This window comes from Nicotiana tabacum, chromosome 23 (assembly GCF_000715075.1).
Source record: "Nicotiana tabacum cultivar K326 chromosome 23, ASM71507v2, whole genome shotgun sequence".
Classification (NCBI taxonomy): domain Eukaryota; kingdom Viridiplantae; phylum Streptophyta; class Magnoliopsida; order Solanales; family Solanaceae; genus Nicotiana; species Nicotiana tabacum.
Window position 1 is genome coordinate 75,984,167 of NC_134102.1, and position 27,161 is coordinate 76,011,327.

At 38.2% G+C, this 27,161-nt stretch overlaps 1 protein-coding gene across 4 annotated transcripts; it reads right to left on the reverse strand.

The window, feature by feature from the left end:
• Positions 1 to 224: 224 nt before the first annotated feature.
• Positions 225 to 6,027, reverse strand: LOC107827833 (zinc finger BED domain-containing protein RICESLEEPER 1). 4 transcript variants are annotated; one of them, XR_012705934.1, is made up of 4 exons: positions 5,873 to 6,027; positions 5,284 to 5,348; positions 1,846 to 4,697; positions 225 to 926 (listed from the first exon to the last, which is right to left on the reverse strand). XR_012705934.1 is itself a non-coding variant. In XM_016655045.2 (4 exons), the coding sequence occupies exons 2-4, from the start codon at positions 5,342 to 5,344 to the stop codon at positions 891 to 893; spliced, it is 1,761 nt and encodes a 586-aa protein (XP_016510531.1). In that variant the 5' UTR covers positions 5,345 to 5,348; positions 5,873 to 6,026; the 3' UTR covers positions 225 to 890. The 4 variants fall into 4 exon arrangements, 2 of the variants coding, with proteins under 2 accessions (XP_016510531.1, XP_016510530.1); XR_012705935.1 differs by having other exon boundaries at positions 5,719 to 5,874; XM_016655045.2 differs by having other exon boundaries at positions 3,034 to 4,697; positions 5,873 to 6,026.
• Between the last annotated feature and the right edge of the window lie 21,134 nt (positions 6,028 to 27,161).

The window sequence follows — 27,161 nt, forward strand, 5'->3', positions numbered from 1 at the left end:
CTTCGCCGTCCTATTCCCCACCCTCACTAACCCCTCCTCCCCTCCGCTCCCAACCTCAACCCCTACCCCCACCACCCCCTCCCAATCACACCCCCACCTCCACGCCCACTTACAACCCAACCCTATCCCATTCCCTGCCCTACCCCCATCACTCCCAACTTGTTTATCCAAACCTGTTGTGGTTCTTCTTAGGTCTCTCCATATATATATATTGTTTCACAGGATTTTGTGGAAGAATTCTGGACAGACGACAATCAACATGATCATGGAGAACATACCACTCCACCTTATGTTACATCAAAGCAGCATTTAGCTTAAAAGGTGGCGCCTTGCATCCCTCAAAATGGCACAGAGACAACTGTCAATCTTCTTATTCGCTATACGACAGTGGTATGGGTGTGGTCTATGGAAAATATTTCTCGCAAGATTCACAAGAATACATGTAAGGAATCTCGACAATGCGTGTGGTCTGTGGATGGAGCTCTGTCTGGTCTAATAAGCCTTTAGAGACTCCAAACTTTGAGTCAGTTTAATAGACCCTAACTTAAATCAGATATCAAACCATAGGATCCGTTCGCTATTCGATTCCTCATATTGGAAGTATTGCTCTTTCCTTCAATTTCTTATCCTAAGATAATTTCACATTCATCCTTCAGAGTCTCTGCTGCTGAATACTTTCAAGATTTTCTCCAGATTGACTACTCTTCCCTCAACATCTGATGAAATAAAGATTCCCTGGGCTATTTAACATTTGGGGTGAAGAAGTAGCTGCAATAATAGCTAGCATTCCACCTAAGGATCACAATGGACTATTTCAGATAGGAAGTTATCCTAATAAAGGCTTTCTTGGAAACTCAATCTTCCAACAAAAAGAAAAAGTTCCTCTCAAATCAATTATTCTGCACTGCTGAGCCCTCAGCTTCCATCTGCATGAAAGCAAAAGTTGAGTCAGTACAACATACAAGAAGAGAGTTAAATTACAGAGAACAGAAAAGAGATGTTAGCAAAGACCTCAATGGAACATCTAAATAAGAATGGTGCAAACACGGAAAGGCTTTGAGTTAAATATTCCAATACATCAAATGCAAGACTTTGAGTTATGATCTAGACTAGAGAATCATCAACTAGAAGATAATGCAACTAGAAGAACGATGCTATGATAATTGAAATAGAAGTCTAGCTTTGACTACATGATGCTGGTGATGTTTCGACCAAGTTTTGAGCAACAAGACTTCTTTCCCACCGCAAAAGGAAGAGAAAGTTTTTAGCTGTGCTTTAATTTTGGATGTTAAACATTGAAAGTTTTGAGTTGGAGAACAAAAGGTACCAAATATCAGCAGAAAAGTGAACCTTTCATTCCTTCAGCATGGAAAATATACATATAAGAAATTTAACAGTCAGACATATCCTAATGAAACTCCATAAAAGCAAGCACAAAATCGCACAAGTCTCTGCTCAAACCATTCTGGTCATTTGCGGATAACGTTTGTCATTGCCGAATTAAATCCACATCTTCATTATTTTTCTGAGCTATACAATCCAAGGATAATGTTGTATATACTGAAGAAGCGTGAATAAGATGTTAATAACCAATAATCAAGAAGTGGGAGCGTCCATTGACAGGTGACCCCTGCGATATGCGATCAACTTCTGCCTTTGATGTGAAGCAGCAAGGCAGAAGGGCCATTACCCAGGTTTGACACTGACTTTTCACACCCACATGCTATTTCAACTGTTGGTGTCACTTGATTGTCAGATTAACCTAACAAGCAACTATTGAAGAGCTTTTCAATTTTAAGCTTCTATTTTAGCCAATGAAATTATTGTCTCCTTGCCTACTCTTACCTGATGGCATGCTCAGTTCAAAGATAATGTTTGGAAGGCTACGGCCACGCTGTATACCTTATTGGATAGTCCCGGCCTCTAGCCTAAGAGCTCCTTTCACGCACTTCAGTCGCCTAATAAGTAGAAGTTAGTCCGCGTCTGCAAACTTTGTATGTATTGTTGTTGTGACAGATTTTCTGGAGTAGATAGCTATTGGCTTTGACAGTGAATCTCAAGACTGTTTTGACTAGATTCTGTATCCAATGAAAAGATGTTTCATGCTATCTTAATACTGAACTATAAGCCTGAAAATACTGTTTTCATGCCATAACAAGTTCAATCTATCATGAGTTGAAGGAATGAGTACCTATACACTCATTGCCTCTGTTAAAGGGTAACCCATAAATCCAGCTATATAAAATTGTCAGAAGTGACAAACCAAAAGCAACCACTCTATAGCTTCAAAAACCATATAGAGGACCCAGAAACATCATTGATTTGAGCATCGGGGTCTGTTCCTCTGGCTCGTCGAGACCCTCACCCAGTAATATTTCTTGTCTTTTGCTAATCAAGTTTGCTTTGGAGTTAATTTTCCCCACGAGGCATTGAGGATCACTGAACCACAAGCAGTCTAAAGCTCATTGGGCGTGGTTATCAAATCTGTTTTCACTTTTTGGGTTGAAAGAGAAACAGATGAGATCTGAGTTCACAACGACAAAGTTCTTTTCTAGTTCAATAACAAGAATGAACATCGTCAGTCAATTCTGAAGTAAGAGAGAGATAGACATTCAAAGAGATTCACATGGATCATCAGCCCCCTTTTCCTGTTAGGGAGTAGGACCGAGTTGGCTCATTAATATATGTACCAAAAGTGCTGCGCCAATTCAACATTTTATCTTCCGCCTATTGCTTGGTTGCAATTTGAGAAATGGCTTCCTTTTTTTTCTTTTATAAATAAGACATGATATGTACCATAATGACCCTGCTCGTAGTAACTGCACAAAGTTCAAATCTCAATCTGCTCACTAGCACAACAGCTTAAAGAAGAAACCCCACATTTAAAGTGAGCTAGAAGACTACGTGTAGCAGAAAAGAGAATTGGTTTGATATATCCGTATTAAGTCATCCGTCTCCACTTCTAGCATTTAATCAGGAAGAACTAAATAATGAAAGAAACGAATGGATGAGAACAGAAGAATCAGTGATTACCGCATTACGACGCTGTTTATCAAACCAGCTTTTGGTAGACATCAAGGCATTCACTAAATCTGACTCCAGGGAAGTCACGTGGCTATCAGGTTCACGCACATCTGTAAAATAAGCATCATAGCCTGTAACAAGAGACAATTGAATTGACAAAAGATCACGAGCTAAATTTGATAGGGCAGGATATTTAGGGCTTGCAGCTTTCCACCAACTCAACTCATCAAAGTTCTTAGTCCAAGGCACAATAGGTTCTTCTAGATAGCAGTCAATTTCTGACTTTGGTGGCTGACTAGTTGTTTCGATGAATTTGCTAAACTCTTCTGAACAGTCAAATCCAAAACTAGGATCATTAACAATTTCCGTTGGTTCAAGGAGATCTTCACCCGTGTCAGAATCGTCATCGCTCATAGGATACTCCATTGTGGACCTGTGCACCACATAGTCATAGAGAAGGCTTCGGATTGCCTCCAAGATAGATGTGAGCGGTAAATGATCGTTATTTTCATACTTCAAGAAACAGAAATCTAAGTACTTCACTTTGTAGCGTGGATCCATAATAGTAGCTAGAGCCAACACCAAATATATATTCTTCCAATACTCGTCAAACTTTTTCAGCATAATGTTGGCTAAATTTCTGACAAATTCATCTGAACTCACAAACTCTTTCATCAGATTAAATCGAAGCTTATTGAGATTGTGGAAGTAGAGACCTGCAGTGGGACGTTTTGACATAAATAGCACTTCTGCTGCAGTATAGACATGTCCTACAAGTTTACATACTCCCCTAACTTTCTCCCACTCTTGGGGCGAAGGTATATCATAATCCTTATAATCATCTTTCAAGTATTCTCCTTTAGCCTCTAACTCCAAAGCTTCCTTTAATTTATGAAATGTCACATTCCAAACTGGTAGTGATTTGCCCCAAAATACTATGAGTCGAATGTCACTGATTAAATCCTCTATCATCCCAAATGCTTTTTTCACCATTGAACTAAAAATGTCTGCACAACAAGACACGCGAAACAATTGTCCATCTAATTGGAGCCTTTTCTTTTCAAGAAGTTTACTTTTAATGACCTCAATAATCTCATCAAAGTCCAGATAGCTATGCACAGTGACAGCAGATACTTTATCTCCAATACCAAAATCTGAAAGACACTTAATTGTCTCGCCAATGTAATCGTCATACGCACCAAAAGATCTAACGTTAATAACCCAACTCCGTAGCTTCCAGTCTTTATCAATGAAATGGACTCTTAAACAAATGAAATCAAAACAATTTTCCTCAAAATCCGAGGAACGCCAGTAGCCAAAGTCATGGAACTTGTTATACGTTAACCTCTCAACTGAGAGGCTAACCCGTCCATTCAAGCTTCTCAAATTTTCTTTAACTCTCGCTTTCTCTTCCTCATACAATTTCAAGCAATACCGTGAGAGAATGGCAGATGAAAAACGAGTTTGTGGATTAAGATAAGCAATTAAGTTTTTGAAGTACACGTTTTCTATTGACTTTGGAGATATACCAGATTGACAGAAAAACCTTGCCATAGCTCGATAAGCTGTTTCTTCCTTGAAAACATGCTCTTTCCCAACGTTACTACTGCCCTCTTCCCTGAGATTTGCATTTCTTGGTCCACACTCATGACCTTTCCCCTTCCTTGGTTCATCTGGAAAACGAGATAAATAACTAATAACGCGCCATTTGGTTGGAGGGATTATGAAAAACAGTGCCAACATAAAATTCCGTATAAAATAATTGTGTTTGGTGGGAAGATTAGAAAAATAATCCCCGATAACTTATGCAGCATTTGGTTGACCATGAAGGAAATAAAATGACCCCCCTATAACTAATGTAGGATTTGGTTGATGATATTAAAAAAATAACCACATTAAGTTATGTAGGAATTGATATATTAAATCATAAGGGATAGAGTGTGAAAAAATAAACTTGTATTAGCAATACCAGGATACAAGTATTTAAAGACAAAAATCTCCTTAAAGTAAGTACTCCCTATATTATATTCCCTGTATTATCATTCATAATAACTCCATTAATAAACTTTTTTTTGATAATAATAACTCCATTATTCAACTAATAATTATCATTTCTAATTTTATTCACAGCATAATGATCCTTGCATCATAATATCGCATAACTAGTATGTGAACCAAATGACCTGTTAATGTGTAGTAACGCTTGCATTATCACAGTGGAAGACAAATAAATCAAGTAAAAGAAAAGAAGAATTGAACCAGATCCAGGAAAGAAGTCACAGAGTGTTTTCCGCTTTCCGTTGGTCATTCCCCGTTTCATAAAACTGCAGTTAAGAAAAATCAAATTAGATGGTTGAAGCATGTGTGATGTCAAATTCTCAGATACAGGTACAGCATAAAAAATTGCCCAAATTGAAAGTTCTTTTCTTCAATTAAAACATCAAAAATTCTAGAAAATAGATATAGAAAAATTGAAATAAAATGGGTTTAACTCTAGGAAAAAAAATAAGTAAAGTCACACAATTTTGGAAGGAAGAAGTAGTTTTTACTCCTTTGTTTCTACACTTAAAATAAAAGTAAAAAAGAGACGAATCTTGGGGGGAAAAGACGAGATTGAGAGTTTAAGTGTTAATCAAAATTCAAACGACGACTTAAGGAACAGCAAACTGGTAATTTATCAAGAGCGTTTACAACCTTATTACAGAACCCTTTTTAAGTATAGAACCCTAGAAAAACCGTTTTAAAAGAAAGCCGCAAGTGCATGATTGATATAACATCATATGAGAAAAACTTGGAAATATTTATTATTCAGAAGAACAATGACAATAGATGAGTAAAGATTGAAGACCTGCTTTCTATGGAGAAACAGAGCTTTTTCAGATGTTGTCGTCAAAATACATACTTTACCTGTGACAAAAATGGTCCCTTATCTTTAGGAATACGTTTACGATAGTCCCTTAAATATGCCGTTTTTAGTCATTTAAGTAATCAAAAACTTATCAATTTTGGTTAAGTCTACTTTTAGCCAAGCATCGCCAGTTTATTTTAACAACTTGCCCCAGCTCAAAACATAAAATAATTTAGCTCTTTGTCTTTTATTTCTCTCTCCCCGTTTCTTTTTTATCTTATTTGAGCAGTGGGTGGCGGCGAAGGCAGCGATGGAGAACTGGAACCGGTGGAGTAAGGGATAGAGCTACCGTCCTACTGTTATTGGGCTTGATCCTAATAACTTAAGACACTTGCATAATAACTTTAAGAGGGCGAGAGCAAGTAGGACAAAAATGAGAAGAAAGCAGAAAACTTTAGGATGGAATATATGTCACAATACTAGACATAACAAAAGGGCTTGCAAATATAATTTGGGGCAGATTGATTCTCATAATGTTACTCAGCAATTAAGGGAATCATCTTCATCATCTCCTCCAACAAAACTACCAGTAATTTTTTGTTTAACTTATAGAATATTACGCTCAAATAATTATGTTCAACTTGTGTAATGATATTATTTATTTATCCAGGGTCGAAGAGTTTCAGAGACCCAAGCTAATATGCATTCAACTCAACAAAGTGAAGTGCTCCAGTTTATTGCAGATTTTGCAGTTTAGTTGCTGATTTTTGGCGTAGTTTGGTGCTGGTTCTGGTACAGTGTGGTGCTCATTTTTTGTGTAGTTCAGTTGCTGATTTTTGGCGTAGTTTGGTGCTGGTTGTGGTGCAGTGTGGTGCTCATTTTTTGTACAGTTCAGTTGCTGATTTTTGCTGCAGTTTGGTTGCTGTTTTTTGCAATTTGATGATGGGTTTTCTAGTTTTATGCTTTTTTTTTTTTTGCAATTTTGTACGGTTTTCTACTGTTTTATTGATGTAATGAGTATTTATTAACATGAAAATGACACTATATTTTTGGCTCAATTGTGTTCTTTATTTTACAACAATATTTTCTGCAGTTTCATGATTATTTATTAGTATTCCACTTGCTTAGCATATCACATTAACTCAAATAAAATGATGACCAAAGACATATGCTCTCCGAATAAATAAAATACAAAATAGTCAACCATTGTGACACTTTTATTACATAATTAAGTACAAAGGACTATTATCCTTGCTTGCCTTTAAATTAATAATCTAAAGCGAACCACAAAATACTACTACACATTAAGAAAGACAATTGCAATATTTATTATTCAGCTGAATAACTTGTAATTTACATCACGATCGGAGGCCCTTATCGCCCTTTTTGGGGAAGTCCTCACAGCCTTCATCGCCAATTTAATGAAAGGCTCAGATAGCGGACAATCTTCATCGTCGTAAAGCAGGGAAAAGGGGTTCTGAAAAATGGGTTGGACCGGCGAGAAAGAGATGTTATGGGCCGCCATAAACCCTACAAGAAATAGGGCGATAGCTCTATCCCTATCTCCACCAGTTCCCGTTCTCCGTCGCCGCCACCCACTGCTCAGATAAGATAAAAAAGAAACAGGGAGAGAGAAATAATTTGGGAGAAAACAAGAAACGGGGAGAGAGAAATAAAAGATAAAACGCTAAATTATTTTATGTTTCGACGTTACAACAAGCTATAAAAATAAACTGACGGTGCTTGGTTAAAAGTAGACGAAGACCAAAATTGATAAGTTTTTGAATACTTAAAGGACTAAAAATGGTAAGTGCATATTTAAGGGACTATCATAAACCTACTCTTAAAGATAAGGGACGATTTATGTCATTTTTTTGACCTTGTCCCCAAACACAGCTATTAAATATGTGAATAACACACCAAAACTTTGAAAGATGTATCAATTACACACCACTTCGGTATTTGACCACATCTGCTTAAATATTGCTATTACACGCGCCAATCAACATCTGACACGTGTCATAAATCGAGAAAAAAAAAATTGGAAAAAAAACCTCTGCCCCCCACAACCCACACCTTCTCCTCATCTTCCCAAAGAAAAATAATACAGAAAATAAAAAATCCCGCCCCCTCCTCATCTCCCCAACCCCATCATCTTCTCCACTACCACCATACTACCACCAACCCTTCCACCACAAGCACCTTCTTCCCTAACTATAGATTCAAACTCTTTGCTGATTTTTAACAAGTTTTAACAATATTCATCATAAATCCTTATACAAATTTCAAATTCAAGCTCAAACCCAAAGTTTCAAACTTATTAATAGTATTTTTTGAATTTTATCAAAATTAATCACCAAATTTTAAGCATATTTTTAGTAAATTTTTACTCAACAATAATCACGAATTCAAACTAATTTTCTAGGTCATGGAACACCAAAATCAACAAGACCCGATTAAATTTTTGAGCTTTTTCAAAATGTCAATAATGGTGATTTTTACAAGACCCAATAGCTCCTCTTTTCTTCTTCTTTTTCTTTTTCTTCTTAGTCATGGGGGTTGGAGAGGTGAAATATAAGGGGTAGACAAAACTAGGATGGGGGTTGGGGAAGAAGATGAACCGGGGGGGGGGGGAGAGAATGGCAGATTCAAATATTGTAATGATCCAACCGGTCATTTTGACTTTTAGAACCCCGTTTTCCTAAATAAAATTTTTTGTATATTTTTTTATTAATTTATGACTTGCGGGGATGGTTGGTTCGGGATTTGGAAGTGTTCGGATTGAAATTAGAACACTTGGTTCCTTAAGTTGGCCTTCAAATGCTAAGTTTGATTTCGGTCAATATTTTGAGAAAACGACCCTGGAATCAGAATTTGACAGTTTCAATAGCTCTGTATGGTAATTTTGGGCTTAAGAGCGTGTTCGAAATTTTATTTGGAAGTTCGTAGTTAAATTAGGCTTGAAATGACTAAAATAGGAATTTAAGTTTGGAAGTTTGACCGGGGAATTGACTTTTTGATACTGGAGTCGGAACTCAGTTCTAAAAATTTTTATAGCTCCGTTATGTCATTTATGACTTGTGTGCAAAATTTGAGGTCAATCGGACTTGATTTGATAGGTTTCGGCACCGAATGTAGAAGTTGAAAATTGTAAATTTCATTAAGCTTGAATTGGAGTATGATTCGTGGTTTTAGCGTTGTTTGATGAGATTTGAGGTTTAGACTAAGTTCTTATGATATTTTAGGACTTGTTGGTATATTTGGTTGAGGTCCGGAAGGGCTCGGGTGAGTTTCGGACGGATAATAGATTATTTTTGGCCTTTGAGAGATTTATGATAGCTGCTGATATTTTTCTTCTGATTTCCTTATACGCGATCGCGTAAGTTCGTCAGCGATCGCGTAGTGCAATTTGGGCATAGGTGACTTTGTTCTACGTGATCGCTTGAGATAGTTTGCGATCGCGTAGGCTTGTTTGAGGCAGTGATATATTTTGTTCTTCGCGATCACGTAAATAGGGTCGCGATCGCGTAGGTGTGGGAGTTTGGTATTCGCGAACGCGTGAAGAAGGTCACGTTCGCGTAGAGTAAGTGGAGCATAAGGGGAGGCCACGTGTTTGTGCTTTGCGATCGCGTAGGCCTGTAAGTTTGAACTTTGCGATCGCGTGGACAAGTCCGCGATAGCGTAGGGTTATTTTTGGGCAGTAAAATTTTGTGCTATGCAATCGCGTGAGGAAGTTTGCGATCGCGTAGAAGAAATCACTGGGCAGAGAGTTTAAGTTCTGAATTTTACCGATTTGGAGCTCGGATTGAGGCGATTTTTGGGAGATTTACAGAAAAAACAGTGGGGTAAGTGTTCTTAACTCAATATTGGTTAAATTACCCGAACCCATCACTGTTTTTATCATTTAATTAGTGAATTAAGTTAGAAAATTTTGAAAAACCCTCTTGAATAGATTTGGGGGCCGAATTGTTATCTAAATTTAGTAATTTTGGTATGGGTAGACTCGTGGTTGAATGGGCATTCATATTTCGTAACTTTCACTGAATTCCGAGACGTGGGTTCCACAGTCAAATTTTGAGTTAATTTCGGATTTTTATTGAAAAATGTAGTATTTTCTTATGAAATTGATTCCTATAATTTTTAGTGATTGTATCGAATTATTTTGGCTAGATTCGAGCCATTTAGAGTTGGATAATCGAGGAAAAGGCCTACTAGTGGATTAATTTGGAGCAAGTTGAGGTAAGTCTCTTGTCTAACCTTGTGAGGGGGAAATCTACCCCATAGATGATTTAAATTAATAATTGTTGCTAATTGTGGGGGCTTCGTACGCACGAGGTGACGAGAGTCCGTGCGTAGCTACTATTTATGCTAAAGTCCGGGTAGTTTAGAACTCAAATCATGAATTACATGTGATAAATTGTATCCTTTATTTAATTAAAGTATTTGAACTATATTGTGAATTATTAAGGAAATATAATAAAATATGGAAATCTCATATACTTAATTTCCTGTTTAAATTAATTTATTGTTAAAAAAAATTGTTCATTCTCTCGATTTAATCTTATAATAAATATACTCTCATTCCGGAGGTACATAAGAAAATGTCCTCCTTTCTTGTGGAGCGGGCTGAACGTCTCGACAGTATAGATGCATCAATGGATTGCGCCGCACGTCCCTCGGCAGTATACACGACACTCTGGATCGGGCCGTACGACCTCGGCAGAAATCGTGCCTAATAATAATAATAATTACACGATACCTTGATATTTTAATTGCAGCTTGTGAATTTAATTAATAGATTAGAAATTATTATATTTGAAGGAATTTTAATTATTTCTGCTGGTTAAATAAAATTATTGTTAATTCTATGAATCATGTTGATTTAGATATTTTCAATTATTATTATTGACCCTTAATGAGTGTCAAAGTCGATCTCTCGTCTCTACCTCTTCGAGATTAGGCTTGATACTTAATGGGTACACGTTGTTTACGTACTCATGCTACACTTGCTGCACTTTTTATGCAGGACCTGAGACAGGTGCTATCGTTGGACCTATCGGTGCGCACCCGCGTTATCCAGAGGCTTAGCGGTGAGCTACTTTCTGAGCCGTTCTACAACAACTAGTGCCTCTTCTAGTAATTTTATTCTGTCTATTTCATTTCAGACATTATTTATAATTTTTGTATAATCTACTAGATGCTCATACACTTGTGACATCAGGTCTTGGCACACACACTAGTAGAATTTTTGGATTTGATTATTTTCTTGATTATTGTAATTTACTAGAATCTTTTCATATTGTTTTAATTCTTGCAAGTAAGAAGAGTTTAATTACTCGGTTAATTGTAAAGAATTGAATATGTGTTTAAATTACTAGTTGGCTTGCCTAGCTGTAGTGTTGGGCGCCATCACGACCTTTAGGTGAAATTGGGTCGTGACAATATGGTATCAGAGCACTAGGTTCACGTAGGTCTCACAAGTTATGAGCAGACATAATAGAGTCTTGTGGATCGGTACGGAGACGTCTGTACTTATCTTCGAGAGGCTATAGGGTGTTAGGAAACTACCTTTCTTCATCTTCCATCGTACAATTTATGTAGAACTTAATATCTTTCTCTTATTCTCTCATAGATGGTGAGAACGCGCTCTAACGAGGTTCCAAACCAGGGTAGAGTTACTCTCCCAGTTGCCAGAGGCCGAGGGAGGGCTCCAGCCCGTGGTAGGGGACGGGGACGTCCCATGATTGTTCCAGTTATGCTGCCAGTGGGTCCAGCAGAGGATCCCGTTATTGAGGAACATGGTGAGGTACCTGTGGCAGAGCCAGCTCCGGTGGATTTCACATCTGCACTGGGATTCCAGGATGTCATGGGTCATATGTTGCTGTTCATGGACACTATGACCCATGCCAGTTTATTTCCAGCAGACCCAGTCACATCTCAGGCGGGCGGGGGAGCACAAACCCCTACCGCACAGGCTCACGGGCAGGCAGCTGTTGTATATCAGCCCCAGGGTGCACTACCCGTGGGTGGAGCCCAGCCAGTGGTAGCAACTACACCTGAGCCCAGGCCAGCTGCAGCCGCCGATCCGTATAAACTATTGGACAGATGGACTAGACTACATCCTTCTGTCTTTGGGGGTGAGCGACGTAAGGATCCCCAGGACTTCATTGATCGGTGCAAGGACAAACTGCACAACATGAGGATATTGGAGTCTCATGGGGTAGACTTTGCTACTTTTCAGCTGGAGGGCAGAGCCCGTAGATGGTGAAAGTCTTATCTTCTTGGCAGACCAGCAAATTCTCCTCCCATGACTTGGGACAGGTTCACCCGTATTTTTCTGGACATGTATATTCCACCCTCCCAGAGGGAAGAGTTGCGGTTTCAGTTTGAGCACCTCCAGCAGGGTTAGATGTCAGTGACCGATTATGAGGTGAGGTTCTGTGAGTTATCTCGCTATGCGCTTATGATACTCCCTACTGAGGCGGAGAGAGTGCGGGGGTTTGTTGCAGGTTTACATACTGACATTCAGGCCACTATGGCCCGAGAGGTTGAGATGTGGACTTCTTATGAGTTGGTCGTGGAGATAGCCCGGAGGATTGAGGGTGTGCGTCAGCGTAGCCGAGAACAGATTATGAGAGATAAGTGCTTTAGGTATTCTGGAGAGTTCATAGGTGCTCCGTCTGGGAGTAGAGGTCATTTCATGAGAGGACAGTCCAGCAAGCCCCCATATCCAGCACCACAGCCTCCTCGGGGTCCTCCAGTGCGACCTTATTTCAGTTCTATGCCAGAGAGTTCTTATCGCCCACCGGCTATTTAGGATTCTTCCAGTGGGTATTCAAGTCACCAAGGCCAGACTCTTAGTCAGCAGCCCATCGCACCGAAGAGTTGTTACTAGTGCGGGGATCCCAGTCACATGCGGAGATTCTGCCCCAGGCTTCGGGGTAGACCAGTGCAGCAGGGTCAGCAGCCTATGATTACCACACCAGTTGCTCCACTAGTAGTCCGACCACCAAAAGGTGGAGGACAGGTGGGTAGGGGCCGTCCAAGAGGTGGAGGTCAGCCAGGCGGAGGCTAGCCAGCTGGCGCTCCAGCTCGGTTCTATGCTTTTTCGGCCAGAACAGATGCAGAGGCCTCAGATGCCATGATTACATGTATTATTTTTGTTTGCGGCAAATATGACTCCGTATTATTTGATCCAGGATCTACATATTCCTATGTGTCATTTCTATTTGCTCCAATCCTAGGTGTTTCTCGTGAGTCCTTGAGTACTCCTATTTATGTGTCCACTCCTGTGGGCGATTCTGTTGTTGTGAATCGGATCTACCGATCCTGTATTATTACATTCTGTGGTTATGAAACTAGAGCAGATCTCCTATTGCTTGAGATGGCCGACTTTGAAATCATCCTGGGCATGGACTGGTTATCTCCGTATCATGCCATCCTAGATTGTCATGCCAAGACTGTTACCTTGGCTATTCCAACATTGCCTAGGCTGGAGTGGAAGGGTTCGTCTATTAGTGCATTTAATCGGGTTATTTCTTTTATGAAGGCTCAACACATGGTTGAGAAGGGTTGTTTAGCTTATCTAGCCTATGTTTGGGATACTACTGCAGAGACTCTGACTATTGATTCAGTGCTTGTAGTTCGAGAGTTCTCCGATGTATTTCCTTCAGATCTTCCAGGCATGCCACCAGATCGTGATATTAATTTATGTATTGACTTGGCTCCAGATACCCAGCCTATATTTATCCCACCATATCACATGGCTCCGAAAGAATTGAAAGAATTGAAAGAATAACTTGAGGAGTTACTAGCCAAAGGGTTCATCAGACCGAGTGTATCGCCTTGGGGTGCACCGGTATTATTTGTGAAGAAGAAGGATGGTACTATACGGATGTGTATTGATTTTCGACAATTCAGCAAAGTCACTATTAAGAACAAGTACTCGTTGCCGTGTATTGATGATCTATTCGACCAGTTGCAGGGTGCTAGGGTGTTCTCTAAGATCTACTTGAGGTCGGGGTACCATTAGTTGAAGATTCGGGAGTCGGATGTTCCGAAGACTGCTTTTCGGACTAGATATGGTCATTATGAGTTTCTGGTGATGTCCTTCGGTTTGACTAATGCCCCGACAACGTTCATGGATTTGATGAACAAGGTATTCCGGCCATATATCGATTCGTTTGCCATTGTCTTCATTGATGATATTTTGATCTACTCGCGCAGTAAGGAGGAGCACGAGCAGCATTTGAGGGTGGTGCTTCAGATGCTGCGGGAACAAAAGCTATATGCTAAGTTCTCTAAATGTGAGTTTTGGCTAAATTATGTAGCATTTTTGGGGCATATTGTATCAGGCGAGGGTATTAAGGTTGATCCCAAAAAGATTGAGGCAAGTTAGAATTGGCATCATCCCATTTCGGCGACTGAGATCAAGAGTTTCCTAGGTTTAGCAGGTTATTATCGTCGATTCGTGGATGGCTTTTCATCTATTGCATCACCTTTGACCAAATTAACTCAGAAGAGTGCTCCGTTCCGATGGTCCGATGATTATGAGGTGAGCTTTCAGAAGCTTAAGTCAACATAACTATAACACCAGTGTTAGTGTTGCCTTTCGGTTCAGGGACGTATACAGTGTATTATGATGCTTCACGCGTTGGCTTTGGTTGTGTATTGATGCAGGAAGGGCGAGTTATTGCATATGCTTCACGTCAGCTGAAGCCCCACGAAAAGAATTATCCGGTGCATGATTTGGAGTTAGCCGCGATTGTTCACGCTCTTAAGATTTGGAGGCATTGCCTTTATGGGGTGTCTTGTGAGGTTTACACTGATCATCGCAGTTTGCAGTATTTGTTCAAGCAGAGGGACCTAAATTTGAGGCAGCGCAGATGGCTGGAGTTATTGAAAGATTATGATATCACTATCTTGTATCATCCGGGCAAAGCAAATGTAGTTGCAGACACCTTAAGTAGAAAGGCGGAGAGTATGGGTAGTTTGGATTTTATTGCAGCAGAGGAGAGGCCATTAGCTTTGGATATTCAATCCTTGGCTAACCGATTTGTGAGATTGGACATTTCAGAGCCCAGTCGAGTTCTTGCATGTGTTGTAGCTCAGTCTTCACTATTTGAACAGATGAAGGCTCGCCAATATGATGATCCACACTTATTGGTTCTTCGAGAAACAATACTACGAGGTGATGCCAAGGAGGTTACTATAGCCGGAGATGGTGTTCTGCGACTCCAGGATCGTCTATGTGTTCCTAATGTGGATGGACTGAGGAAAAAGATCCGAGAAGAGGCACACAATTCTCGGTATTCTATTCATCCAGATGCTACGAAGAGGTATCATGACTCGAGGCAACATTATTGGTGGCGACGAATGAAAAAGGACATAGTTGAGTATGTAGCTAGGTGTCTAAATTGCCAGCAAGTTAAATATGAGCACTAGAGGCCAGGTGGCCTACTTCAGCAGATGACTATACCGGAGTGTAAATGGGAACGCATCACTATGGACTTCTATGTGTTCCTAATGTGGATGGACTGAGGAAAAAGATCCTAGAAGAGGCACACAGTTCTCGGTATTCTATTCATCCAGGTGCTACGAAGATGTATCATGACTTGAGGCAGCATTATTGGTGGCGACGAATGAAAAAGGACATAGTTGAGTATGTAGCTAGGTGTCTTGCCAGCAAGTTAAATATGAGCACCAGAGGCCAGGTGGCCTACTTCAGCAGATGACTATACCGGAGTGTAAATGAGAACGCATCACTATGAAATTTGTAGTTGGGTTACCGCGGACCTTGCGGAAGTTTGATACAGTTTGGGTCATTGTTGACAGGCTGACCAAGTCGGCACACTTCATTCCGGTTGTGACTACGTATACTTTGGAGAGGCTGGCCCAGATTTATATTCAGGAGATAGTTCGGTTGCATGATGTGTCAATTTCCATCATATAGGATAGAGCCCCTCAATTTACTTCACATTTTTGGAGAGTAGTACAAAGTGAATTGGGGACCCGTGTAGAGCTCAACACAGCATTTCATCTGCAGACCGACGGGCAGTCAGAGCGGACAATTCATATTTTGGAGGATATGCTCAGGGCATGTGTGATTGACTTTTGAGGTCAGTGGGATCGTTTCTTGCCTTTGGTCGAGTTTGCTTATAATAACAGTTACCAGTCCAGCATCGAGATGGCTCCATTTGAGGCTTTATATGGTCAGCGATGTTGTTCGCCCATCGGATGGTTTTAGCCCGGTGAGGCTAAGTTATATGGTATTGATTTGGTGAAAGATGCCTTGGAAAAGGTAAAGTTAATTCAGGAGCGACTTCGTACTGCACAGTCCAGACAGAAGAGTTATGCGGATCAGAAAGACGCGTGATTTATCGTTTATGGTGGGTGAGAAAGTTCTCTTGAAGGTTTCGCCGATAAAGGGAATCATGAGATTCGGGAAGAAAGGAAAGTTGAGCCCAAGGTATATAGGCCCATTTGAGGTGTTGAGACGAGTTGGGGAGGTTGCTTACCAGCTTGCTTTGCCTCCCAGTCTATCGGGAGTACATCCGATTTTCCATGTATCTATGCTCTGGAAGTATCATGCCGACCTATCACATGTGTTAGACTTGAGCACAGTTAAGCTAGATAATAGTTTGGGTTACGAAGAAGAACCAGTTGCCATTGTTGATAAACAGGTTCGCCAGTTGAGGTCCAAGAAGATTTCTATAGTAAGAGTCTAGTGGAGGGGCCAACCAATCGAGGAAGCGACTTGGGAGGCCGAGGAAGACATGCAGAGCAGATATCCACACTTATTCAGCACTTTAGGTACAATTATAAAACTCGTTCGAGGACGAATTTTTGTTTAAGAGGTGGAGAATGTAATGACCCAACCGGTCATTTTTAACTTTTAGAACCCCGTTCCCCTAAATAAAACTCCTCGTATGCGCTTTTATTAATTTATGACTTGTGGAGATGGTTGGTTTGGGATTTGAAAGTGTTCGGGTTGAAATCGGAACATTTGGTTCCTTAAGTTGGCCTTAAAATACCAAGTTTGACTTCGGTCAATATTTTGAGAAAACAACTCTAGAATCGGGATTTGACGGTTCCAATAGCTCCGTATGGTGATTTTGGGCGTAGGAGCTTGTTCGAAATTTTATTTGGAAGTCCGTAGTTAAATTAGGCTTGAAATGGCTAAAATAGGAATTTAAGTTTGGAAGTTTGACCGGGGAGTTGACTTTTTGATACTGGAGTCAGAACTCAGTTCTAAAAATTTTTATAGCTCCGTTATATCATTTATGACTTGTGTGCAAGATTTGAGGTCAATCGGACTTGGTTTGATAGGTTTCGCCACCGAATGTAGAAGTTGGAAATTTTAAGTCTCATTAAGCTTGAATTAGAGTATGATTCGTGGTTTTAGCATTGTTTGATGAGATTTGAGATTTCGACTAAGTTCGTATGATGTTTTAGGACTTGTTGGCATATTTGGTTGAGGTCCCGAGGGGCTCGGGTGAGATTCAGGTGGCTAACAGATCATTTTTGGCCTTTGGGAGATTTGTGATAGCTACTGGTATTTTTCTTCTGATTTTCTTATACGCGACCGTGTAAGTTCGTCTGCGATCGCGTAGTGCAATTTGGGCAAAGGTGACTTTGTTCTACGCGATCGCGTAGGTTTGTTTGAGGCAGTGATATATTTTATTCTTTGCGATCGCATGAATAGGGCCGCGATCGCGTAGGTGTGGTAGTTTGGTATTCGCGAACGCGTGAAGAAGGTCGCGTTCGCGTAGAGTAACTGGAGTAGAAGGGGAGGCCACGCGTTTGTGCTTCGCGATCGCGTGAATTGGTTTGCAACCATGTAGGCCTGTAAGTTTGAACTTCGCGATCGCGTGGACAAGTCCGCGATCAAGTAGGATCATTTTGGGCAGTAAAAATTTGTGCTACGCGATCGCGTGAGGAAGTTTGTGATCGCGTAGAAGAAATCACTGGGCAGAGAGTTTAAGTTCTAAAAATGGGACATTTTTACCGATTTGGAGCTCGGATTGAGGTGATATTTGGGAGATTTTCAGAGAAAATAACGGGGTAAGTATTCCTAACTCAATATTAGTTAAATTACCCGAACTCATCACTGTTTTTATCATTTAATTAGTGAATTAAGTTGGAAAAGTTTGAAAAATCCTCTTGGATAGATTTGAGGATTTTAGGGCCGAATTGTTATCGAAATTTAGTAATTTTGGTATGGGTAGACTCGTGGTTGAATGTGCATTCATATTTCGTATCTTTTATTGGATTCCGAGACGTGAGCCCCACGATCGAATTTTGAGTTAATTTCGGATTTTTATTGAAAAATGTAGTATTTTCTTATAAAATTGATTCCTATAATTTTTAGTGATTGTATCGAATTATTTTGGCTAGATTCGAGCCATTCAGAGTTGGATAATCGAGGAAAAGGCCTACTAGTGGATTAAATTGGAGCAAGTTGAGGTAAGTCTCTTGTCTAACCTTGTGAGGTGGAAACTAACTCATAGGTGATTTAAATTAATAATTGTTGCTAATTGCAGGGGCTACTTAGGCACGAGGTGACGAGAGTCCATACGTAGCTACTATTTATGCTAAAGTCCGGGTAGTTTAGGACTCAAATCATGAATTACGTGTGATAAATTGTATCCTTTATTTAATTAAAGTATTTGAACTATATTGTGAATTATTAAGGAAAGATAGTAAAAGATGGAAATCTCATATACTTAATTTCCTGTTTAATTAATTTATTGTTAAAAGAAATTGTTCATCCTCTCGAATTAATCTTATAATAAATATACTCTCATTCCGGAGGTACATAAGAAAATGTCCTCCTTTCTTGTGGAGCGGGCCGAACGCCTCGGCAGTATAGATGCATCAATGGATCGCACTGCACGTCCCTCGGCAATGTACACGACACTCTGGATCGGGCCGTACGACCTCGGCAGAAATCGTGCCTAATAATAATAATAATTACACGATACCTTGATATTTTAATTGCAGCTTGTGAATTTAATTAATAGATTGGAAATTATTTCATTTGAAGGAATTTTAATTATTTCTGCTGGTTAAATAAAATTACTGTTAATTTTATGAATCATGTTGATTTAGATATTTTTATTTTTATTTCAATTATTATTATTGACCCTTAGTGAGTGTCAAAGTCGACCTCTCGTCTCTACCTCTTCGAGATTAGCCTTGATACTTACTGGGTACATGTTGTTTACGTACTCATGCTACACTTGCTGCACTTTTTGTGCAGGACATGAGACAGGTGCTATCGTTGGACCTATCGGCGTACACCCGCGTTATCTAGAGGCTTAGTGGTGAGCTGCTCTCTGAGCCGTTCTGCAGCAACTAGTGCCTTTTCTGGGAATTTTATTCTGTCTATTTCATTTCAGACAATATTTATAATTTTTATATAATCTACTAGATGCTCATACACTTGTGACACCGGGTCTTGGCACACACACTAGTAGAATTTTTGGATTTGATTATTTTCTTGATTATTTTAATTTACTAGAATCTTTTCATATTGTTTTAATTCTTGCAAGTAAGAAGAGTTTAATTACTCGGTTAATTTTAAAGAATTGAATATGTGTTTAAATTACTAGTTGGCTTGCCTAACTGCAGTGTTGGGTGCCATCACGACCTATAGGTGAAATTGGATCGTGACATATATGAAAGAGGTTCCAAGTGGCCATGCAAATTGAGAATGCTCTTCAGCTAAATCAAATAGATCCGAACCATTTAGTTTGAGAAAAATGTGTTCTCAAAGTTTGAAGGAACGGGAAATTGATGGTTCTCAAAGTTCTAAGGAACGAGAAATTGATTCCACGCCTAGAAAAAAGAGAAAGGTCTCTGAATCCAGTATTCGTTGGAAGAAACATGTCAAATCCGTAAATTTTTTGAATGTATTCGAAGTTTTATATATATTAGTATTTACTTTTTAAGAGCTAGTTGCTCTAATAGACATGCCTGCTTAGCTTATTGGAAAGTAAAAGATAGTCATATACTGGTAAATTTTGTTCTAATGGATACCATGTGATATACTCATATATGTGTGTCTTTTTAAATGCAACATAATACAACATGTCTGCTTAGCTTATTGAAAAATAAAAGATAGTCATATACTGGTAAATTTTATTCTAATGGATACTATGTGATATACTCATATAAGTATATCTTTTTAAATGTAACATAATACAAGTGATAAGCCGAAATTTGATATTTATTTCAATTCTAACATTGGTGGTGAGTCGAAAAGAAAATTATCAGCAACACAAATTGAGCTTTTTAGGTCAACTTATTTTAGGTATTTGCTGGATTTGCCTAGAATAGAATTACAATCTCAGGTGATATATTCTTTGTTGACGATAGAGATTCAAAAAGAAACTGAGGTTTAAATGCAGTTTCATGTTAAGCTACATTTTGGTTTGTCCGAATTTGCTTGTGTGACTGGATAAATGTACTAATGATGTACGCCCTATTTGTCCTAAGGGAAAGAAGAGTCGTCTGATTGAAAAATATTTTGTGGATTACCCTTCTCTTTCTAAGAAATACCTTTCGCATTGTTTTCTTACTAAAATATTTGAGTCTGGCGATGACACTGTGAAGGTGAAAGTGCTTTATATGATAAACTCCTTCATCTTTTCTATTAAGAATACAAAATAACTTGATAGAGGTAACTTTGACTTTGTTGAGGAAGGTGTTTTTAACAATTATCCATGAGGTAGAGATGTATACCAGACTACCTTTGAATTAATATCTAGAATTTTAGGCGGGCTATGTATTATCGGATTTCTGGGTTTCCTATGACATTCAAATATGGTTTTATAAATATTGTGACTATGTGCATAATATCGTGGCTATTCGTTGTGAGAATAACTCTCCACGAATTCTTAAATGGAAGGTCACAGTGTAGATACACTTCGAGGAATTTCATGAGAAAGTTTGTGATTTTTCTCCTGACAAGGTAATTTTCTTCTTGTTTCCATGTACTTCGGTTAATAGTGATATATTATGTGATATATTCATATGTATTTCAGGTATGCTAAGTCACTAGTATAAGTGCTTATCTAATATATTTTGAATTTTTCCTTTGTAAAATAATATACAATCAGTAAATACTTAACTTTTTGAACGTTGCTTATGTAGTTGAATTTAAGAAATATGTTTCTTAACGAATTGAAAAATGAGGTGGTAGATAATGTTAATCAGAAATACCATAGTACAGATGATAACTTTGCTGATCATCCACCTGAGATATCAAAAGGTAGGACAAAGCTGTAAATGATTTGGACAATGAAGTGGCAGATAATGACTTTGTCAATCCTCCACTTCAGATATCAAAAAGGAAAAGCAAAGCTGCAAATGACTTGAAGAATGAGGCGGTATACAAGATTCAGACAAACATCATAATTCAGAGAATGCTTTTGTCAATCCTCCACCTTAAAAAATAGAAAACAAGTCTAAAGCTGCAAATGCCTTGCCAGTAGGTAATGAGTGGGGTATTCAGTTTATGAAGTTGGCAGATGGCCGAGAGGAATTGAAGAAAGAAGTAGTATCGTTGAAGAATGAATATAAGGATGAAGTAGGGGATTTAAAGGAGTATTTTGCCTAGAAATTTGTGGAGGTATTCAATGCCATTGATTCAATTAAGAGGATAAAATCGAAGGTATATCAATATACCTTTTTTGTATTAGTTTTTTATTTTTTGGTAGTTCTGAAGTTAATAAGCTATTTTTAATTTTTTTGATGTAGCATAGAGTATCGAAAAATATCAAGATAGTGATGGTAATACTAATCATGATGCGGTGGATGAAAAAGAGAAAGAAAGTAGCTGTGGTATACTCTTATATTATATTTTGGTCTATTTTATGGGTTCATCATACTGATTATTTCATATGAGATGCGATTTTTCACTTGTGCTATAATATAAATTTTAAAAATGATTCATTGTTTGGATCTCACGAGGATGCTTGCTATATCAATAAAAATGATGGCAAGCATAATGAAACATATGTGATTTTAGAAAAGAGCAAGGAAGAGGCTTCTGGTATTTAACAGTATGATTCTATTATTGAACATTTTTATGCTATTGTATGTAACAACTTGATGTATTTGTGTAGCATTTGGGTTTGTTGAAGTTGGAGTTGGCAAAATAACTATAAGAATTATGGATGATGATAAGTGGTTTCAAATGTGTGACTCAGAAGCTTATAAATTAGCATGCGAGCTTGGTAAATAATCAAATACCTGAAAATCTTCCATATTGTGAGATGCCTAAACAGTCAAATGATGAAGAGGTTCCAACTGGTGAGATATGTAAACGATCAACAACACAAATATTTTCAGCTTACGAGGTTGAGATGAGTGACTCTCATATTCATAAACTAACTTCTGAGATGGAAAAATAGTCAATAGGTGAAGGTGTTGTAATTTGTTTTATTCCAAATTGCTCTACACATGAAGATGGTGCAACATCTTCTATGCCCATTCAGTCAACAAGTGAAGAGGTTCATGCTTGCGTGGTTTGAGATGACTCAATTCTAGAAGATGCAACTATAACGAACCTGTTTCACCTCGCGCTGTTGTGAAAGATGATCACCTTTTAAAATATCTATTAAATAAGAAGTTCCTCTATTAGTTTGTCATAAGTTTTCTAATTTATTAAAATAAAGTTAATTATAATTCGCAAATAATGTTACAGTTTTAGTTATGATTGATTGTATTTTCCTTTTCTTTGATAGTTTCAACTAGTTGATTTATGTATTTATTAAATCTCGGAAAGAAGTTTACGAAGAGAAGGACAATATACTTGACTAAGTGTTTGATCTTGGAGTTTCATATACAACTGAGAGGATGTAGTTTTTTAACTACACTATGCTGATATGGGATTGAATTCGACAATGTGAAAAACATAATGCATAGTATTCTCTATAAACTATGCTGCAGTATACCATATTCTGTATATTGTTTTAGAATATACTTTTTATTATGAATTTAATTTTTATTTAGTTGACTGATGTGTACCTACTGGAGTAATGCCTTTTTTTTGCAGCATATTAATGTGATATTCTACTAGAGAAGGCTAAATATAAAAATATGAGGATCATGATGACTGATCATTTTTTATTGTAACATTCAAGAGTTGTTCGCTAAATTGGGTTCAAGGAGCACAAACGTAAGAAATAAAATGCCTCGATTTAACAAAGAAATTAAAGAGTATATACTTGGGTATTACATTTTTTGTAACACCCCGTGGGTTAATGTCGATTATGTCTTTTTTCTAGTTAATATGACATTGGATATTGGGTGTCCTATCTTTCCATAATGGTGCATTTAAAGATAACCCTCTATGAGATCTGCAAGGCACGACATCAGTTGTTCGTGAAGCAATGCAGTCATTTGATATTTTAATACCATTGTTGATGTCCGCTACTCTAGTTTATGAGTAAAGACATGACATTGCAAGGGATCATTCTCATTATTTGGAAAAAAGAATCTGGTTATACATTACCTCTTGTATTAGTGAAAGACATGCCCAAACAGAAAAAAACAGAAGTGATTATGCTATTTAGTATAAAATTCTTCACTTTTTACTATTGTTTTATTATTATCTTATTTTTTTTGTTTATGTTTCTATGCAGCAATTGCGGTGTATACATTTATGTATTTGTGGATTATATCATTGAAGGTAAGAAGATTCCTATAGACAACGATATGTTTGATTCTGAACATCCTCGAATCAGAATTGGAACATTGTTATACCACTAAGGGAAGAAGAAGCAGGTAGAGAATCTTGTTATCACGACCTAAATTTTACCAAGTCATGATGAGACCTAACTCCAACTCGCTAGTGTAACGACCTGATAGGTCGCTTTGAGTACTAACTCATTTTTCTGTATTCCGAGACCTTCCGTAGCTTTATTTGATGTTATATGACTTGCGTACATGGTTCATGTTATTTTTCAGAAAGTTAATATGTGAAAATTTAAAGAAAATTTGATTTTTGGCTTTAAAAACAACTAGAGTTGACCACGATCAATATTTTTGGTAAACGACTTCGGATTGGTGTTTTGACAATTTCAGTAGGTTAGAGTGTTATTTTTGGACTTGTACGCATGTTTGGGGTTTCGGGTGACCCAAGGCCGTTTCAGCGCATTATGAGAAAAATTAGAAACATTAGTTTTATACTTGAAAATCTTGAGTTTTGATGATCGATTCTTGATGTTTGATATTATTTTAATAATTTGAGATAGCGAACGAGTTTGTATGATGTTATTACACTTGTGTGAGTGTTCAGATTAGAGCCCGGAGGGATCAAGTGAGTTTAAGAGGGTTTTGAACTGCTGATGGAAATCTGGTGTGTTGAACTTGCAGGTCTCGCATTTACGAAGACCTGATCGTAATTGTGAGCCTCGCATTTACGATGCCAGGCTCACAAATACGAAGGGGGACCGGGAGCAGGCAGCTTCGCTTTTGCAAAGAGACTGTTGATTGTGCGATGAGATTATCAATTTTTTTGATATGGAGGTGTATCACGTTTGTGATGGAGGAGTCGCAATTGCGACAGGAGGCTTGGTTGGGCAGTCTTCGCAAATGCGAAGGCAGAGTCGCTTTTGCGATAGGGGTAGTTTGCAAATGCGACATCTGAGGCACTGAACAATATGCGATTCAGTGGTTTGCTGTCACGCCCCAAAATCGAGGAGCGCGACAGGCGCTCAACCGAGTGAACCCTACCGAGCAAGCCTGTTAGATTCCTTCTATCCAAATTCATTTATGAATAAAGAGGAGATGTACTCCGTTAATCAAATACTAAAGAGATTTCATTAACCGCTTCCATTTCATTTCCATTAACAACATCATTCAATATTTTCAAAATAGTACGAGTTTATAGATTTAATGAAAAATATGTTGCCAAATACCAACAGTTCTAATCCAATTCCCAACATCAAATACCACCCACAACCTGTCTACGGAGCCTCTAAGTACAACTGAAGAGTAATATGGAAATGCCGGCAACAAGGCCCCGGCTATACCTCAACCACAAAGTACATGAGAAACAAAAGATACATGACCCCGAAATGAAGTGGGGCTCACCAAATCGGCTGAAAGGAGTGTACTGCTATCACTGATCAATGCCACCTGCTGTAGAACCACCTGCATCCATTAAAGATGCAGCGCCCCCGACAAAAGGGACGTTAGTACTGTCGAATAGCACTAGTATGTATAGCTAGAAATCCTCTTTCAAAATAGAATGCCCATATGATCTATACGTGGAACACATAATATAATGTAATTGAAATAACCTGTACAAACAAGGACAACAAAAGGGGCACCTATTGTCTGCATTAATAATGTGTCTCATTAGACCGTCCTTAGTGTTCACATATCATGTTATACACTTATGCGTTTCATAGACCGTCCATAGTGTCTATTCATATCGTACAACTACACCTCTTATACACAATGCACCTACGCGTTTTATAGACCGTCCATAGGATTTTATATCACAATGGATTTCATAACACAATGTACCTATGCGTTTCATAGACCATCCACAGGATTTCATAACATAATATACCTATGCGTTCATAGACCGTCCATAGGATTTCATAACACAATGTACCTATGCATTTCATAGACCGTCCATAGAATTTCATAACACAATGTACCTATGCGTTCATAGACCGTCCACAGGATTTCATAATACAATGTACCTATGCATTTTATAGACCGTCCACAGGATTTCATAACACAATGTACCTATGCGTTTCATAGACCGTCCACAGGATTTCATATCATAATGTACCTATGCGTTCATAGACCGTCCACAGGATTTCATAATACAATGTACCTATGCGTTTCATAGACCGTCCACAGGATTTCATAACACAATATACCTATGCATTCATAGACCGTCCACAGGATTTCATATCATAATGTACCTATGCATTCATAGACCGTCCACAGGATTTCATAACACAATATACCTATGCGTTTCATAGACTGTCCATTGGGTTTCATAACACATTGAAAACAAAAGTACAAATACGTACATCTCATAACCTTTCACATCACATATCACCTAATCCGTACTTTCAACCACTTACAACATTATTATTTCATTGGCTCTTTTGGCCATACATATGATTCTTTATTCATGGCGCAATGGCCGTATTTTATATTCCACACTTTCATTTCTTTCCTTTCATAGATCATCATCATAATTATCAACAAGTAGAATATTCCGGAAATCACAACTTTAAGTTCATTAGTAATGAAGGCTTTACACAAAATCGATTTCTTTCCAATAAATGGAGTAAAATGATTGGCAATCGAAGCACAAATTAAAATCATACACAATTTTCACTCACGAATATGTAAGAATACAAAGCATATTGAAAATTACTTACAAAGCATAGCATTAGCTAAAACAGCCACATATGGGCATCACTTGAGTTCATAAACTTTTAGCCGATTATATTGTCGAAGTCAATTTTGGAATAGTTGAGTCAAAGCTCATTTCATAATCTTTCTCACATTATTTCATTACATCGGCACCATTGGCCATAAGTATACCTTTCACTATTGGCACATTGGCCACTTTATATCCCCAATTCACTGATTTCACTTCCAACCATCTTTATAGGTTATTAACAATAAGACATTCCCAATCAAGACTTTAGGTACACATATGAGCAATTAAGAGTCTTAAGAATATTGAGATTTTCTCACACAATTTGGCATACTAGCTTTCTTTTGAAATACGATTCAAGCCACAACATTTTAATACTCAACCCATACTTTGAAACTCACGAAAACATTATGGAATTCAATTCCAAGAGAGAATGTTTAGCCAACATACCTCAATTGAGCTTTTCTTAAATTACTATAACGTTCTAAAAATTCTAGCAATCCCAATATCTTAGATAAAGAACTTGTGGGTTTTTCTTATTAATCTTCCAAGATTTGAGCAAGGCTTGATGAATAATTAGCCTAGGGTTTTCTTTCTCTCTAAAACACTTTCTCATCTCTCTAAAACATCAGAATATTTGCTCAAAAATGACCCTTTGCGTGTATTTAACGAAATAGGGTCGGGTTTTAAAAACCCAAAAATGAAGCTCCGAAACAGGTTCTGCGGTCGCATATGCGACCGTATAATGGTTATGCGGACCGCATATCGGTCGCATAATTGGTGTCCAAAATGACCAAAAATCTTCCTGAGTCTGCGGTCACTATGCGGTCCGCATAACAGTTATGCGGTCGCATAGTACACCGCATA

Excerpts from the sequence above, each read along its gene's own strand:
- LOC107827833 (XM_016655045.2), bottom strand. The coding sequence starts at position 5,344 with ATGAAACGGGGAATGACCAACGGAAAGCGGAAAACACTCTGTGACTTC. Across the intron at positions 4,698-5,283 it reads TGACTTCTTTCCTGGATCTG|ATGAACCAAGGAAGGGGAAA; the intron begins GTTCAATTCTTC and ends CTCGTTTTCCAG. Across the intron at positions 927-3,033 it reads ATAAACAGCGTCGTAATGCG|ATGGAAGCTGAGGGCTCAGC; the intron begins GTAATCACTGAT and ends GCTTTCATGCAG.